The sequence below is a fragment of the Bos mutus genome, chromosome X (genome assembly GCF_027580195.1).
Source record: "Bos mutus isolate GX-2022 chromosome X, NWIPB_WYAK_1.1, whole genome shotgun sequence".
NCBI lineage: Eukaryota > Metazoa > Chordata > Mammalia > Artiodactyla > Bovidae > Bos > Bos mutus.
Window position 1 is genome coordinate 23,261,364 of NC_091646.1, and position 15,861 is coordinate 23,277,224.

The 15,861-nt window shown below is 39.1% G+C and overlaps 1 protein-coding gene and 1 long non-coding RNA gene across 5 annotated transcripts in view; one reads left to right on the forward strand and one right to left on the reverse strand.

The window, feature by feature from the left end:
- Positions 1–15,861, forward strand: part of LOC138986406 (uncharacterized) — a 146,602-nt gene that overhangs the window by 17,009 nt on the left and 113,732 nt on the right. The gene's annotated exons all lie outside the window — the stretch shown is intronic.
- Positions 1–15,861, reverse strand: part of PHF6 (PHD finger protein 6) — a 48,845-nt gene that overhangs the window by 3,957 nt on the left and 29,027 nt on the right. For all 4 annotated transcript variants that reach the window (XM_070365434.1, XM_070365433.1, XM_014483502.2 and 1 more), the window contains 2 exons: positions 10,395–10,499; positions 7,801–7,934 (listed from right to left, as the gene is read on the reverse strand). In XM_070365434.1, coding sequence (XP_070221535.1) covers positions 7,801–7,934; positions 10,395–10,499 — 239 coding nt within the window. The remainder of the gene's footprint in view (positions 1–7,800; positions 7,935–10,394; positions 10,500–15,861) is intronic.

A 15,861-nucleotide genomic window follows, 5' to 3' on the forward strand; every position in this document is an offset into this window, starting at 1 on the left:
TTGTGACCCCATGGACTGTAGCTCACCAGGTTCCTCTGCCCGTGGAATTCTCCAGGCAAGAATACTAGAGTGGGTAGCCACTGCCTTCTCCAGGGGATGTTCCCAACTCAGGGATTGAACCCTGGTCTCCTGCATTAACAGGCGGATTCTTTACCATCTGAGCCACCAGGGAAGCTTTACTATTGGTGTTTTACTATATACGCACCAATATATTTTGCATAATCAATCATCTCCACCATAGTCAGAGAAGGGTGGGGGATGATCTGAGCTTAGTTTTAAGGCAATTATACACAAGATGACAAGATGGAACAATGCTTAAAAAATGTTCAGTAGATGCCCTCTTGTGGGCAGCAATGGATAAAAGATGATCACGTAAGAATTCATCTGCCACAGATGATGTAAGAGTAGCTTTAACATGAACGTTTCTAACAAGTGAGTAGAATAAATGGCAGAGGTGGGGTTGGGGGGGCAACAAGGATAATTGACTTCTGACATAGTTTTGCTCATCACTTTTTATTCTTAAAACATTTTCAATAATTTTCAAAGAACTATGGAGAATTTCTACTCTTCAAACACTGCACATTAGGAATCACTTTTTAAATCATGACTTCAAGTATCAAGAGTGAGACTTTTTTATAGTGTACCCGTGAAGTATCTTCCTCCAAAATACAACCTGAATCTAATTAAGCCTTTGAACCAAGTTATAAATACAGGAAATACAGAGGGGTAGGAAATGAGGTATATGGTATATGAAACCACGAACAAGTAAATAGATAAAATCTAGAACAAGGGGCTTTTCCAAGACAACTTATCAGGGTTCTTCAATAAGTAGGAGGAAAAGGCAAGGGTGGAGTGGGGACTGTTCTTTATTGACAGAGACTTACTTAAGAGACTTCCATTAAATGCTATGTAAGGACTGTGAATGTATTGAAGTTTGAACAAATCAAGGCCAAAAGAACATTTTCAAGACAACTGGGGAAAGGTGCAAGTGGACTGGGTATGAGATGATACTAAGAATTTACTGTTAATTTTAAAAAGTGTGATAATAATTGCACAGTGATACTAAAGTATCTAAGGATAAAATGACAGAAGATCTGGGATTCTGCTTTAACATACCTCAGAAAGAAAAAAAATGTAGATGAAACAACTGTGCAATAACTTGGTACCTGCTGAGACTAGGAGTTGTGTAGTTTTAGAAATTTCTATAACAGAATTTTATCTAAAAGATGAGCTCTTTGTTAGAAAAATATTAATCTTCTCTGGGATTATTTTTCACTCAAGGACTATTTCCCATAGATCCATTATGTGTCTTTCCCCAGTCGGGACACCCAGGCCACAGGTGTTGACCAGTCAAAGATCTCTGCTGTCACAGAACTTACTATTTTATGGTGGGAGGCTAACATTTTAGAAAACTATATATTTATATAGTTTAGAAATACAATAAAACAGGATACAAAGATCACTATATAATCTTCCCTTGCCTTTTTAATATGAATATATTCATGATCCATCCTAAAGGAAATCAGTACTGAATATTCATTGGAAGGACTGATGCTGAAGCTGAAACTCTAATACTTTGGCCACCTGATGCAAAGAACTGACTCATTTGAAAAGACCCTGATGCTGGGAAAGATTGAAAGCGAGGAGAAGGGAACAACAGAGGATGAGATAGTTGGATGGCATCACCAACTCAATGGACATGAGTTTGAGTAAACTCTGGGAGTTGGTGATGGACAAGGAGGCCTGGCATGCTGTAGTCCATGGGGTCGCAAAGAGTCAGACATGACTGAGCGACTGAACTGAACTGATTCATGATCCAGAGAGGACTGGTAAAGAAAGAAGGGAAGGAAGCCATTTCATGTAGAAATATTCCTCCTTTCATTTCCTCCTATCTGCCCATTCTTCTCTCCCCAAACTACTCGGTTATGGACTTATTTGAACTCAATGGTCTCCATGAAAAAAGCTAGATTCCACCTTCTAATTTTAGAAACAAATTTCAATGTGAAAAAATGAAAAGAACATTTCAAATCATCGTAGATCCCAGTCCAAATATTTTTGTTCAGAGATGACCACTGCAACATGGTGTTCTAACAACTAAAAAAAACATCTAAACGTCTAAAAGAACTGATTAAACAGGCTAAATCACGCATTCAGTGGAATACTAGACAACCATTAAAATGGTGATGTGCTACTGTTTAACATCACAGAAAAAATGCCTCTACTAAAGATACAGGAAGTGGGAAACAGGTTATAAAATATTATATATAAGAAAGTTTGGTTTTTTAAATGTATACATGTAAATAATCACATAAATGTCTAGAAGAAAACATTCCAGAAGATTTAAAAGTTATCTTTGATGCTAGAATTAAAGTTGATACTAAGTTTTATTTTTATCTGTAGTTTCCATTTTCTTTCTGAAATGAAAATGGATAACTATTGTGAAAAATATATCTAAATAAAGTTAAATTTTAAATACAATAATTCTCATATATTTGATTTTAAATATTTTAAATGAGCTTGTTATTTTAAAATATTATTGGGGACTCCCGGTGGTCCAGTGGCTAAGACTCCATGCTCCTATTCAGGGGCTGGGGTTCAATCCTGGTCAGGGAACTAGGTCCCATATGCCACAACGAAGACCCAGCCCAGCCAAATAAAATAAATAACTAAATAAAATTAAAAATAAAACATTATTGGCTACTTTAAAAAATAATGTATTGCTCATGAACTATATAAAGGAGAATATAAAATTGTCTCTTCTTCCCTATGCAATGAATAAGAGGTGACAGCTATTACATTTGCTGACGATACTCCAAGAAATTCTTTTATGTATAAAAACCATGCGACTTCTCTGGTGGTCCAGTGATTAAGACTCTGTGCTTCAAATGCAGGGAGCATGGGTTTGATCCCTGGTCAGGAAGTTAAGATCCTACATACTGTGCAGTGTGGCCAAAAACAATCCTATAATGTGACGGGATCTAAATATAATTTGGACAAATAGGCTTTAAAAAATACACATATCTTGTATGCATGTACTTTTCATATGCTAAAATAGAATTATGCAACTTCCCCCCCTTGACTGGAAATACCTCTTTCATAACTCTACACATGGGTCTACTTTATTTAACTGCTGCATAGCATTCCACTGTATGTACGAAAATTCATTTACTAAGTCTCTTGATGGAATTCTGATTTTTTTCCTTTCTTTCTTTTCTTCTTGCTATTGTAGGTGAAACATTAATAAAAATATTTCCCCTTTCTGCATGAGAATTTCACCTTTGGTTAACTCTTTAGCTCTGTTCCCCTGGCAACTTAACAAACATTCAGTTCAGTTCAGTTCAACTGGTAGACTATATCTGGACTGGGGGCTTCCCTGATGGCTCAGTGGGTAAAGAGTCTGCCTGCAATGCAGGAGACAGAGGAGACACAGGTTTGATCCCTGGGTCAGGAAGATCCCCTGAAGAAAATGACAACCCACTTCAGTATTCTTGCCTGAAAAATTAATCCCATGGACAGAGGAGCCTGGCGGGCTATAGTCCAAAGGGTCACAAAGAGTTGGATACGACTGAGTGACTCAGCACATGATTGAAACATTACAACTTCTCTAAGCAGAAAGCCTCCAACTCTGTGAACATTTCCATTTCTAAAATTAGTTTTAATGGTGTCCAAGTCCTTACTGGCAACACACACAAGTTAACCAGGAAAGGAAACTTCCCCTGTAAACTCTGCCTCCCCCCAAATAAAAGTAAAATATTTAAATTCTCTAAAGAACCACAGATATAAAATGGAGAGCAATTTATCATTGGAGACCTAAACCTTAAATAATATATATCTTTTACTACTAGTCTGCTTGTGTGGACTGAGCAGACAACAGTGCAAGAACATGTATGTGTAAGAAGTTTCATTGCATTGTTAGTGACAGCAGCAATACCCACTAAGGCATCTTCTTAGATTCTAAGATTCCAACAAAGATATGGATCTATCTTCAGTGATCTTTATCCCTGGGCCAGTACCATACTATTTTCATTACTATACAATATGATTGGCTTTGATATATAACAGGAAGATTTCTCTTCTCAATTGCATTAAAAATTTTCTTGGCTTCATGTGATAAAGATTAGTTGGCTGCTCCAATATCTATCCCTGCCCTTACCTACATAGTACTAAACCATTGTTTGGGTAGCAATGTGTCCACTAAGAGTATATTTCCCAGACTCCTTTGGACACATGACTAAATTCTGGCAAATGAGATGCTGAGTGTATGGAAATTCCAGGAAGGCTGATTAAAGCCTGACTCAGGTGGAGCAACAGCAACTTGGCCCTTTCATCTTCCTTTGCCCCTGCTTCCTCCTGCTTCCTATGGAAGGAAGAGACAATGGGAAGAAGGAAATGGGGACCAATGATAACACTGAAAAGCTGCCTACCAATCTGCATTGCTTTCCCCTGGACGTCTTTCAGGAAAGAAACAAACTTCTATCTTGTTTAAGTTTCCATTTCTTTTTCCAGGTATATAAGGTAACAATCATTACTAATAGACAATAATACTACATTTACTTTTTTAGATAAAACTGTCAAAAAGTTGGATTTCATTAAAATTGTATTAAAATGTATAACTTGGGAAGAATAAGTATCTTTCAAAGTTGAGTCTATCAAGGATCATAATATACTTTGTCATTCATTGGGGTCCTGTGTAAGATGCTATTTTTTTAAAACAAAGTTCACCTTTGGTATGTGTATGTGTGTGTGTGTGTGTGTGTGTGAAGAGGAGTAAGAGTTTGGCAGGGGGAGTGGGAGACAGTTTTCCTTTACATTTTTTAACTAGCTATTTGTTGTTTAGTTGCTAAGTCATGTCTGAGTCTCTTGTAACCCCATGGACTATAGCCTGCCAGGCTTCTCTGTTCATGGCATTCTCCAGGCAAGTATACTGGAGTGTGTTGCCATGGAACTGTGGGGGTTTTTCGTCATGGAATTGTTTTTAAAAATTCATCTCATACTCAGCAGTCTTACTGAGTGAGCTCTTATAAACTGTTAATAAATTCAGAGTTGATTTCTTTGGATTTTCTTGGTAGACAATGAAATCAATAATATTGACAATTTTTTCTCCTTCACAATATTTACTATACATTTTCCTTCCTTTCCTTGTTGTACCAGCTTAACCCTCCAGAAGAACAGTGAAAGTGACTTTGGTAGTTGGCACCCTTGTCTTGTTGAAATGATCTGAATGAAATGAAATGATCTGAAATGATCTGAATGAAAGTGTATTGGTATAGTGGTTCTTAATTAGAGATGAACTTGAGAATCACTTAAGTGAAGTGAAGTGAAGTCACTCAGTCATGCCCGACTCTTTGCGACCCCATGGATAGTAGCCTGCACCAAGCTCCTCCATCCATGGGATTTTCAAGGCAAGAGTACTGGAGTGGGTTGCCATTTCCTTCTCCAGGGAATCTTCCCAACCCAGGGATCGAACCTAGGTCTCTCACATTGTAGACAGACGCTTTACCATCTGAGCCACCAGGGAAGTCCTGGCAAGTCATAAAATACAAGGTTTGGGCCTCAACCTACTGTGAGGGTAGGGCCCAGGCATGACCATTTTTAAAGAGGGCTATCTCTACCTTCTGGTTAAGAACCATGGTCCATTTACTTTAATGCCAAAGAAGCTGTTTTTTTCTTTTAACACTCTAGTAAGACTCTTAGCTTACAACCAAGAGTACTTTTGCTACCTTACTTTAAAATTCAGAAATGAATGTTGAATGATATCAAATGTCTTTTCAGTTTCCACTAGGAAAGCGCTAGGATTTTTCTTTATTAATTACAATGGGTCACAGTCCTAATTTTGAATAATCTTGAAACTGTTAGACTACAGCCCTGGATTTGATTTTCTAATATTTTGGATTTTGGTACATATATTTATAAAAGTAAGATCAGTCTCTAGTTCTTAAATTTCTGTTGTTAAATGGTATCTTTGTCAGATTTAGTGTCACAACTATGCAAGTGTTACAGAGTGAATCAAGAAGTTTTCCATTTTTTGCTATGTGTCCATGGGGTCGCTAGGAGTCGGGCACGACTAAGCAACTTCACTTTCACTTTTCACTTTCATGCATTGCAGAAGGAAATGGCAACCCACTCCAGTGTTCTTGCCTGGAGAATCCCAGGGACGGGGGAGCCTAGTGGGCTGCAGTCTATGGGGTCGCACAGAGTAGGACACGACTAAAGCGATTTAGCAGCAGAAGGACTTAAAAATAACATTGGAATTATCTGTTCCTTAAAGGCTTGATAGAATTCATTTGAAAAACATGTGCCTTTATTATTAAGCAAAGTTTGGCCAAGTTTATAACACAGCATTAGCACCTCATGCAGTCACCCAAATGGCTTGGTGACTGCTGACACAAACTGCTTTGTCCATGAAGTAGCTGACTCTGGGTCACTGGTTTACTGCACACTGGGAATGTGAGAGCAAAGAAGTCCTTTACAACTTGCAAAGACAAACCAAATAAATATTCAGGGATCCCTATCAACTTACTCTCCATTTGATTAAACAATGGGAACCATTAGAGATTCATATTGATACCACTAGTCCAATGCAGCACAGGTAAGAAGACCATAAAAAAATGAAGGTAACATAGAATCCCAAATCTCCAAACCTTACTCTTTCATCAGTCTTCCAAGAGTACCTTTAGACTTCTATCTTCACAACTACTATTCTAATCTACCAGCAGTTCTCACCTGGACTTGCAGCAGTAGTCTCCTACCATCACCTCCCCCCTCCCCACCATTTGCACCCTGGCTTGTGTACCATCTTAGGGCCTTGCACACACTGTTCTCTCTGCCTAGAACACCTTCCAACACCCACATCCATTTTGCCTTTGATATCTCAGCTCAAGCACTATTTCCTTAAGGAAATTCCTAGATACTTTTCCACTACAGACTAGGTTAGCTCCTCCTCCTTATATGCTCTCACAGCACTTTGTAACAGAACTTTTACATCAGGGGTCCCAACCCCTACCAGTACCAGTCCATGGCCTGTTAGGAACCAGGCTGCACAGCAGGACGTGAGCAAACCAAGCTTCATCTGTATTTACAGCTGCTCCCCTTTGCTTGCATTACCGCCTGAGCTCCACCTCCTGTCCAGTCAGTGGCAGCACTGAATTCTCATAGAAGGGCAAACTCTACCGTGAACTGCACATGCAAGGTATCTAGGTTGCACACTCCTTATGAGAATCTAATGCCTGATGGTTGGAGGTGGAGTTGAGGTGGTGATGCTATCGCTGGGGAGTGGCTGCAAATATAGATTATCATTAGTACAATAAATGTAATGCGCTTGAATCATCCTGAAACGATCCCCCCACCCCCCCCCCCCACCTCCAGTCCATGGGAAAATTTTCTTCTGGTTCGGAACCGGAAACCTGGTGCCAAAAAAGTTGAGGACCACTGTTTTATACCGTTTATGAAGTTTGTGATTGTATATTTATTTATGTGGCCATTTGACTGATATGTTTCTCCCACTAGACTGTGAGCTTCCATGAAGACACAGTCTGTGTCCATTTTGATCACTGTTGTATGCTCAGCTCCTAGCCCAATGCCAGGCACATAGGAAGCATAACAAACATTGGATAAACAAATGCTAATCCAGAGATGTCTAGGCAGAGGAAAATGCCACTGCAGTACTCATACAGCGTCCTCAGTATTCTATACGTGGCTAAACATCACCTAAGAAGCGTGAGCAAGTAAACTAATGTCATCTATTTAAGGGTGGTTACTTACTGACAAGTTTAGGAAAATGGACAATTGTTGTTCTCTTACTTGTAAATTCCTCGTGACATATTTTCAATGTATTTAGCTTTGTCTTGTACTCCACAGTGGTAATGGTAAGTCTTAACACAGGCTTTTATTTCACATCCAATAGTAGCACCAGGCTGACTGCAAAGTGTACATTTCTGTTTAGGGGAAGAGAAAGAATAATTATAAGCAGTATTTCCAAGTTTATGCAATCTTATTTTTTCTATTTTAGCCATATTTCAGCCAAACATTCCATGTTACAAAGAAAAGTTTTTCTATTGAAAGAGAGTACACTGAACTTATAGTATAGCATGTATATTAAATAGTGTTACAATCTAAATCATACTTTGACTTTCTAATATGTAGTCACCCCTGATGTTTCCATTATTTAACTCTGGTAACCATTAGCAATCTGACATTGAAACATAAAGGGAACACTCCTTAATACTGGCAAACACACATAAAAATATATTCTATATTTTAGTGGTTGGCTTCTTCTCTTCCCTGCAATCAGTCCCTTTCTTATTATGACCAGGGGGAAGAATGAGAAGATAGGAAAGCAATGCCCCCCAGAAAGGGATTGCTACCAAGTAGGCAAAAGGGCAGAAAGAGACTAAGGGGCTGAAATTCTCGTAAGACTTAAGGTGATTGTTGGCAAAAGAGTTTCATACTCAAAGAAGTTTGAGAAATGCTAGTTTTAAACAGATTACTTGATTGCAGAACTTCTGACAGCCTTTCCTCCAGGAAGGAGGGTATAGTAAACAGTTTCCAAGTTTATTGAATTCCAGATGCCCTTTTAATTTTGGAGCAGTGGGAGAGCATCTTGATGGAGCGATTTCCTTTGAAGCACACATGGGAAAATGCTAGGTTAGTGCTGACACTAACGGTCAATAGTGTAGAAGCAAGCAAGCTGATCAAGAGAACTGAATGGCTATCCTAGTCACCTATTGGACTTCAGATGTATGACATAACAACATTGCTCAACATCATATGACTGTTTTCCCCTTTATTTTTTTTTAATACTCCACATTCTGTTTTAAAGGAGTTTCGTTTTTTAAAAGAATAATCAAAGTATCAAGAAACTGAACTGGATTTAAATGGAACAGATGATATCAATAATTTTTATACCTTCAAAAATGCAGTTCCACAGAGAAAAAGTCATTTCTAATCAATTCAGACAAAGATCAGCAATGTCTGAAACAGATCAAAGGGGAACTTCACAATGGAGGGATTGACTCACCACCTGAATCCAAGGATCAGACATTATGACTTGTCTGATGTGATAAAATATGGACGATATAGTCCCACCTGTGAAGAGTTCTTACCCCCCAAAATGTTGAAAACTGAATCTAATCAGTTTTTTACATCTAACTTCCACTTTAAAAGAAAATCTGGTGGATAGAGGGACAAGTTAAATGGCATTGTGAAAAAGCAAACAGACAAATAAAACATGTGGGATGTTCTATAGGACAATTAATTCATTTTCTTCAACAAGTCAATGGCATACAACAAAACAGAAACAATAAAGACAGGGAGGACGGAGTGCCCTAAATTACCTAAGGGATATGTAACAACCAAATGCAATGTGTGAACCTCCTCTGATTCACACAAACCAACTTTAAAAAGATAGCTTTAAGACAGTTGGGGAAAAACAAATACAAACTAGGTATTAAATGATACTGAAGACTCATTGTTAATTTGTAAGTTGTAATAACATTGTGGTTAGGTAAGAAAATGCCCAACTTTTAAGAGATACATACTGAAATATGTAGAGGTGAAATGATATGAAGTCTCAGCTCTGCTTTAAAATACTTCAAGCAACAAGAATAAAAGGCATAGATGAAACGAGTGCCGCAAATTCTTGATGAGTCAAGGTGATGGACAGACATGTATTACTAGCCTTTCTAATTTTGATGTTTGAAAACTTTCACAATAAAAATTTTTTAAATAAAGTCATTTCTAGAGACAACTGCTGTCTTAAATATTTTGCATTCCTAGAACATTTTATAATATTCATAAACTGTAAAGGAGTAAGTGATCAAATAAAGATGCCAGTATTTCTTAAAGCTATTTATTAGTAATTCAGTATGTTTAAAAACACGAGCTTAGGCACATTTTATAAAGGAAACTTTAAAGCTATGATAAACATATTAAGAGACAACTATGTATGTGAACTTTAAACAGAAGGCTCTGAAAAAAATCTTTTCCTTTTATTTAAAAAAAAAGAATGAATAACAACATGGGGAGGTTCTCAATACTCTATTGGGGTCATGAAATTGTTCTTAAAGCGAGCTTAAACAATTTAACATTTTAAACTTAATAAGGTGTGTCACATTCACATCTTCATTTATTTTATTAAAAGACTCTCAAAATACCCTGAAATATAAATCTCTGTATAATTCTCTTAAGTAATGAAGTTACATAGAAAGAAGAATAACTTTCAGTAACATCAGCATCCTTTATTATATTACAAATGAGTCAAATATATACTTTGCTTTAACACATGAACTACTTTATATTAAAATTTTTGGTGACTGGATGAATTTAAGATGTGTTCTAAATTTAAAGCACAAAGTCAGAAGAGTAACGGTGCATAGCATAAACATAAAAGCACAGACCATTCTTTTCCCTCGTTTAATCTCCTGCAGTACAGTTTTAATATCAAAATCTCCAAATTCTGCTCTTGAAGTTGTTGTGAGCTGCACGGTGCCAGAAGAAAATAACTAGAGAAGAAAAATGCAAAAACATGTAATATTCAGAATCCTTGTGAGGAAAAGATTAAACAATGTGTGCACAAATGTGTTAGATTATTTTAATATCCTGAGAAAGATGACTTTTCCTTAATCAAATAGACTCAAATATTGTTTTAATCTAGTCACATGTCTGATTAAAATATAACTCAAAATAAGAACAATGGAATAAAACTAATATTGCCAGTACAGGAACAAGATTAAATGCTTCATTAAACAAGAAGAGTTCAGCAGTGTCATCCTGTCATCTCAACTATTTTACATTTCCACAAAGTTTAAAAAAATAGTTTCAAATGACAAATTTCAACCACAGATACAGATCAGAATCACCTGGAGATTTTTTTTTCCAACTAGACATGTTTGGCGGAGAAGGCAATGGCACCCCACTCCAGTACTCTTGCCTGGGAAATCCCATGGATGGAGGAGCCTGGTGGGCTGCAGTCCCTGGGGTCGCTAAGAGTCAGACACGACTGAGTGACTTCCCTTTCACTTTTCACTTTCACGCATTGGAGAAGGAAATGGCAACCCACTCCAGTGTTCTTGCCTGGAGAATCCCAGGGACGGGAGCCTGGTGGGCTTCCATCTATGGGGTCACACAGAGTCGGACACAACTGAAGCGACTTAGCAGCAGCAGCAGCAGACGTGTTTGGGATCTACTCCAGGGATATATATTTTGGAAAAACCTCCCCACATAAATTTGATATGCATCTCTGATTAAGAACTCCTGAAATAAGTAATATAATTTTAAAAAAACTTTGGGGCCATGTCACATGACTTGTGGGATCTTCCTTCCCTGACCAGGGATTGAACCCAGGTCCTCTGCAGTGAAAGTGTAGAGTCCTAACCACTGGACCACTAGAGAATTCTATAAATAATATAATTTTTAAAAGCTAATCATCAATGGGATAAATAATTTCAATACAACCTATTTCAAAAATACTTACATATATTATGTGTCAGGCCTGTATCTAATGATGCAAAGATATAGTTTTTACCCTCAAGGAATTAAGGCTCATAAATGAATAACTGCAATACAGTATAAGAAATACAATAAGAGAGATTTTTACCAGGTTATAGTGGGGTCTAAACACAGCTTCCAAGACAAGTTCATAAAGGTGATGTTTTTAGTTATAAGACTGTTAATTATGGATTATCTGGAACACAGTAACTACAATCAGGATTACTTTAAATCCCACTAAAATCATAAACACTATATATTTTAAAATCTAGAGTTTATGAAGATTTGGGATTATAGAACATAATCTAAAAGAGACACTCAGAGGGCTCAAACAAACTTTGTGTGCACCAGGACCCAGAGACCCCACAGAGACTGAGACAGAACCATGTTTGAGTGTCTCCTGCGGAGGTACGGGTCAGCAGTGGACTGCTGCAGGGGCAGGAGCTTTAGATGCAGCAGACCTGGGTGTGGCGTAAGCCTTCTTGGAGGAGGCCGCCATTAACCCCACCATAGAGCCTCCAGAACTTACAGAGAACTGCGGAAACAGACTCTTGGAGGGCACAAACAGAACCTTGTGCATGCCAGGACCCAGGGGAAAGGAGCAGTGACCCCACAAGAGACTGACCCAGACTTGGCCGTGAGTGTCCAGGAGTCTTGGCAGAGGCCTGGGTCGACAGTGGCCTGCTTCAGGTATGGGGGCACTGAGTGTAACAGTGCCTGCATGGGACCTTTTGAAGGAGGTTGCCATTACCTGTATTACCTCCACCATAGTTTGGCCCCAGGTAAATAACAGGGAGAAGGAAATGGCAACACACTCCAGTATTCTTGCCTGGAGAATCCTGAGGACTGGAGGAGCCTGGTGTGCTGCTGTCTGTAGAGTCCAAAAGGACTGATGCGACTTAGCATGCATAGCAGGCATGCAAATAACAGGGAGGGAACACAGCCCCACCCATCAACAGAAAATTGGATTAAAGATTTACTGAGCATGGCCCTGCCCACCAGAACAAGACCCAGTTTCCCCCTTAGGCAGTCTCTCCCATCAGGAAGCTTCCACAAACCTCTTATCCTTCTCTATCAGAGGGCAGACAGACTGAAAACCAGTCACAGAAAACTAATCAGGGCAGACAGACTGAAAACCAGTCACAGAAAACTAACCAATCTGATCACCTGGACCACAGCCTTGGCTAACTCAATGAAACTATGAGCCATGCCATGTAGGGCCACCCAAGACGGATGGGTCATGGTGGAGAGTTCTGACAAAATGTGCTCCACTGGAGAAGGGCATGGCAAACCAAGGCAAGATATTCTTGCCTTGAGAACACCATGAACAGTATGAAAAGGCATAAGATAGGACACTGAAAGATGAACTCCCCAGGTCGGTAGGTGCCCAATATGCTACTGGAGATCAGTGGAGAAGTAACTCAGAAAGAATGAAGAGATGGAGCCAAAGCAAAAACAACACCCAGTTGTGGATGTGAGTGGTGATGGAAGTAAAGACCAATGCTGTAAAGAGCAGTACTGCAAGGGAACCTGGAATCTTAGGTCTGTGAATCTAGGCCATGTAAGTGGTCAAACAGGAGATGGCAAGAGTTAACAGCGACATTTTAGGAATCAGCAAACTCAAATGGACTGGAATGGGTGAATTTAATTCAGATGACCATTATATCTACTACTGCGGGCAGGAATCCCTTAGAAGAAATGGACTAGCCATCATAGTCAACAAAAGAGTCCGAAATGCAGTACTTGGATGCAATATTAAAAACGACAGAATTATCTCTATTCGTTTCCAAGGCAAACCATTCAATATCACAGTAATCCAAGTCTATGCCCTGACCAGTAATGCTAAAGAAGCTGAAGTTGAACAGTTCTATGAAGACCTACAAGACCTTTTAGAACTAACACCCCCAAAAAATGTCCTTTTCATTATAAGGGACTGGAATGCCAAAGTAGGAAGTCAAGAAACACCTGGAGTAACAGGCAAATTTGGCCTTGGAGTACAGAATGAAGCAGGGCAAACGCTAATAGAGTTTTGCCAAGAGAACACACTGGTCATAGCAAACACTCTCTTCCAACAACACAAGAGGACACTCTACACATGGACACCACCAGATGGTCAACACCAAAATCAGATTGATTATATTCTTTGCAGCCAAACTTGGAGAAGCTCTATACAGTTAGCAAAAACAAGACCAGGAGCTGACAGTGGCTCAGATCATGAACTCCTTATTGCCAAATTCACACATAAATTGAAGAAAGTAGGGAAAACCACTAGACCACTCAGGTATGACCTAAATCAAATCCCTTACGATTATACAGTGGAAGTGAGAAATAGATTCAAGGGATTGGATCTGACAGAGTGCCTGATGAACTATGGATGGAGGTTTGTGACACTGTACAGGAGACAGGAATCAAGACCATCCCCAAGAAAAAGAAATGCAAAAAGGCAAAATGGCTGTCTGAGGAGGCCTTACAAATAGCTCTGAAGAGAAGAGAAGCAAAAGGCAAAGGAGAAAAGGAAAGATACAAGCATCTGAATGCAGAGTTCCAAAGAATAGCAAGGAGAGATAAGAAAGCCTTCCTCAGCGATCAGTGCAAAGAAATAGAGGAAACAACAGAATGGGAAAGACTAGAGATCTCTTCAAGAAAATTAGAGATCCCAAGGGAACATTTCATGCAAAGATGGGCTTGATAAAGGACAAAAATGGTAGGGACCTAACAGAAGCAGAAGATATTAAGAAGAGGTGGCAAGAATACACAGAAGAACTATACAAAAAGATCTTCACAACCCAGATAATCATGATGGTGTGATCACTCACTTAGAGGCAGACATCCTGGAATGTGAAGTCAAGTGGGCCTTAGAAAGCATCACTACGAACAAAGCTAGTGGAGGTGATGGAATTCCAGTTCAGTTATTTGAAATCCTAAAAGATGATTTGTGAAAGTGCTGCACTCAATATGCCAGCAAATTTGGAAAACTCAGCAGGACTGGAAAGGGTCAGTTTTCATTCCAATCCCAAAGAAAGGCAATGCCAAACAATGCTCAAACTACCGCACAATTGCACTCATCTCACACGCTAGCAAAGTAATGCTCAAAATTCTCCAAGCCAGGCTTCAACAGTATGTGAACCATGAATTTCCATATGTTCAAGCTGGATTTAGAAAAGGCAGAGGAACCAGAGATCAAATTGCTGACATCCATTGGATCATCAAAAAGCAAGAGAGTTCCAGGAAAACATCTACTTCTGCTTTATTGACTATACCAAAGCTTTTGACTGTGTGGATCACAACAAAGTGTGGAAAATTCTTCAAGAGATGGGAATACTACACCACCTGACCTGAGAAATCTGTATGCAAGTCAGGAAGCAACAGTTAGAACTGGACATGGAACAAGAGACTGGTTCCCAATCAGGAAAGGAGTACGTCAAGGCTGTATATTGTCACCCTGCTTTTTAACTTATATGCAGAGTACATCATGAGAAATGCTGGGCTGGATGAAGCACAAACTAAAATCAAGATTATGGGGAGAAATATCAATAACCTCAGATATGCAGATGACACCACCCTTATGGCAGAAAGCAAAGAAAAACTAAAGAGCTTCTTGATGAAAGTGAAAGAGGAGAGTGAAAAAGCTGGCTTAAAACTCAACATGCAAAAAACTAAGATCATGGCATCCAGTCCCATCACTTTACGGCATATAGATGGGGAAGCAATGGAAACGGTGAGTGACTTTATTTTGGGGGGCTCCAAAATCACTTCAGATGGTGACTGCAGCCATGAAACTAAAAGACGCTTGCTCCTTGGAAGAAAAGTTATGATCAACCTAGACAGCATATTAAAAAGCAGAGACATTACTTTGCCATCAAAGGTCCATCTAGTCAAAGCTATGGTTTTTCCAGTAGTCATGTGTGGATGTGAGGTTTGGACTATAAAGAAAGCTGAGTGCCAAAGAACTGATGCTTTTGAACTGTGGTGTTGGAGAAGACTCCTGAGAATCCCTCAGACTGCAAGGAGATCCAATCAGTCTATCCTAAAGGAAATCAGTCCTGAATAGTCATTGGAAGGACTGATGCTGAAGCTGAAATTCTAAAACTTTGGCCACCTGATGTGAAGAACTGACTCATTTCAAAATAACCTGATGCTGGGAAAGATTGACGACAGGAGGAGAAGGGGATGACGGAGGATGAGATGGTTGGATGGCATCACTGACTCAATGGACATGAATTTGAGTAAACTCCGGGAGTTGGTGATGGACAGGGAGGCCTGGTGTGCTGCAGTCCATGGGGTCACAAAGAGTCGGACACGACTAAGAGACTGAACTGGGGATGTAATATACAGCATAGGAGACCTAGTCAATAATACTGTAGTAACTTTGTATGA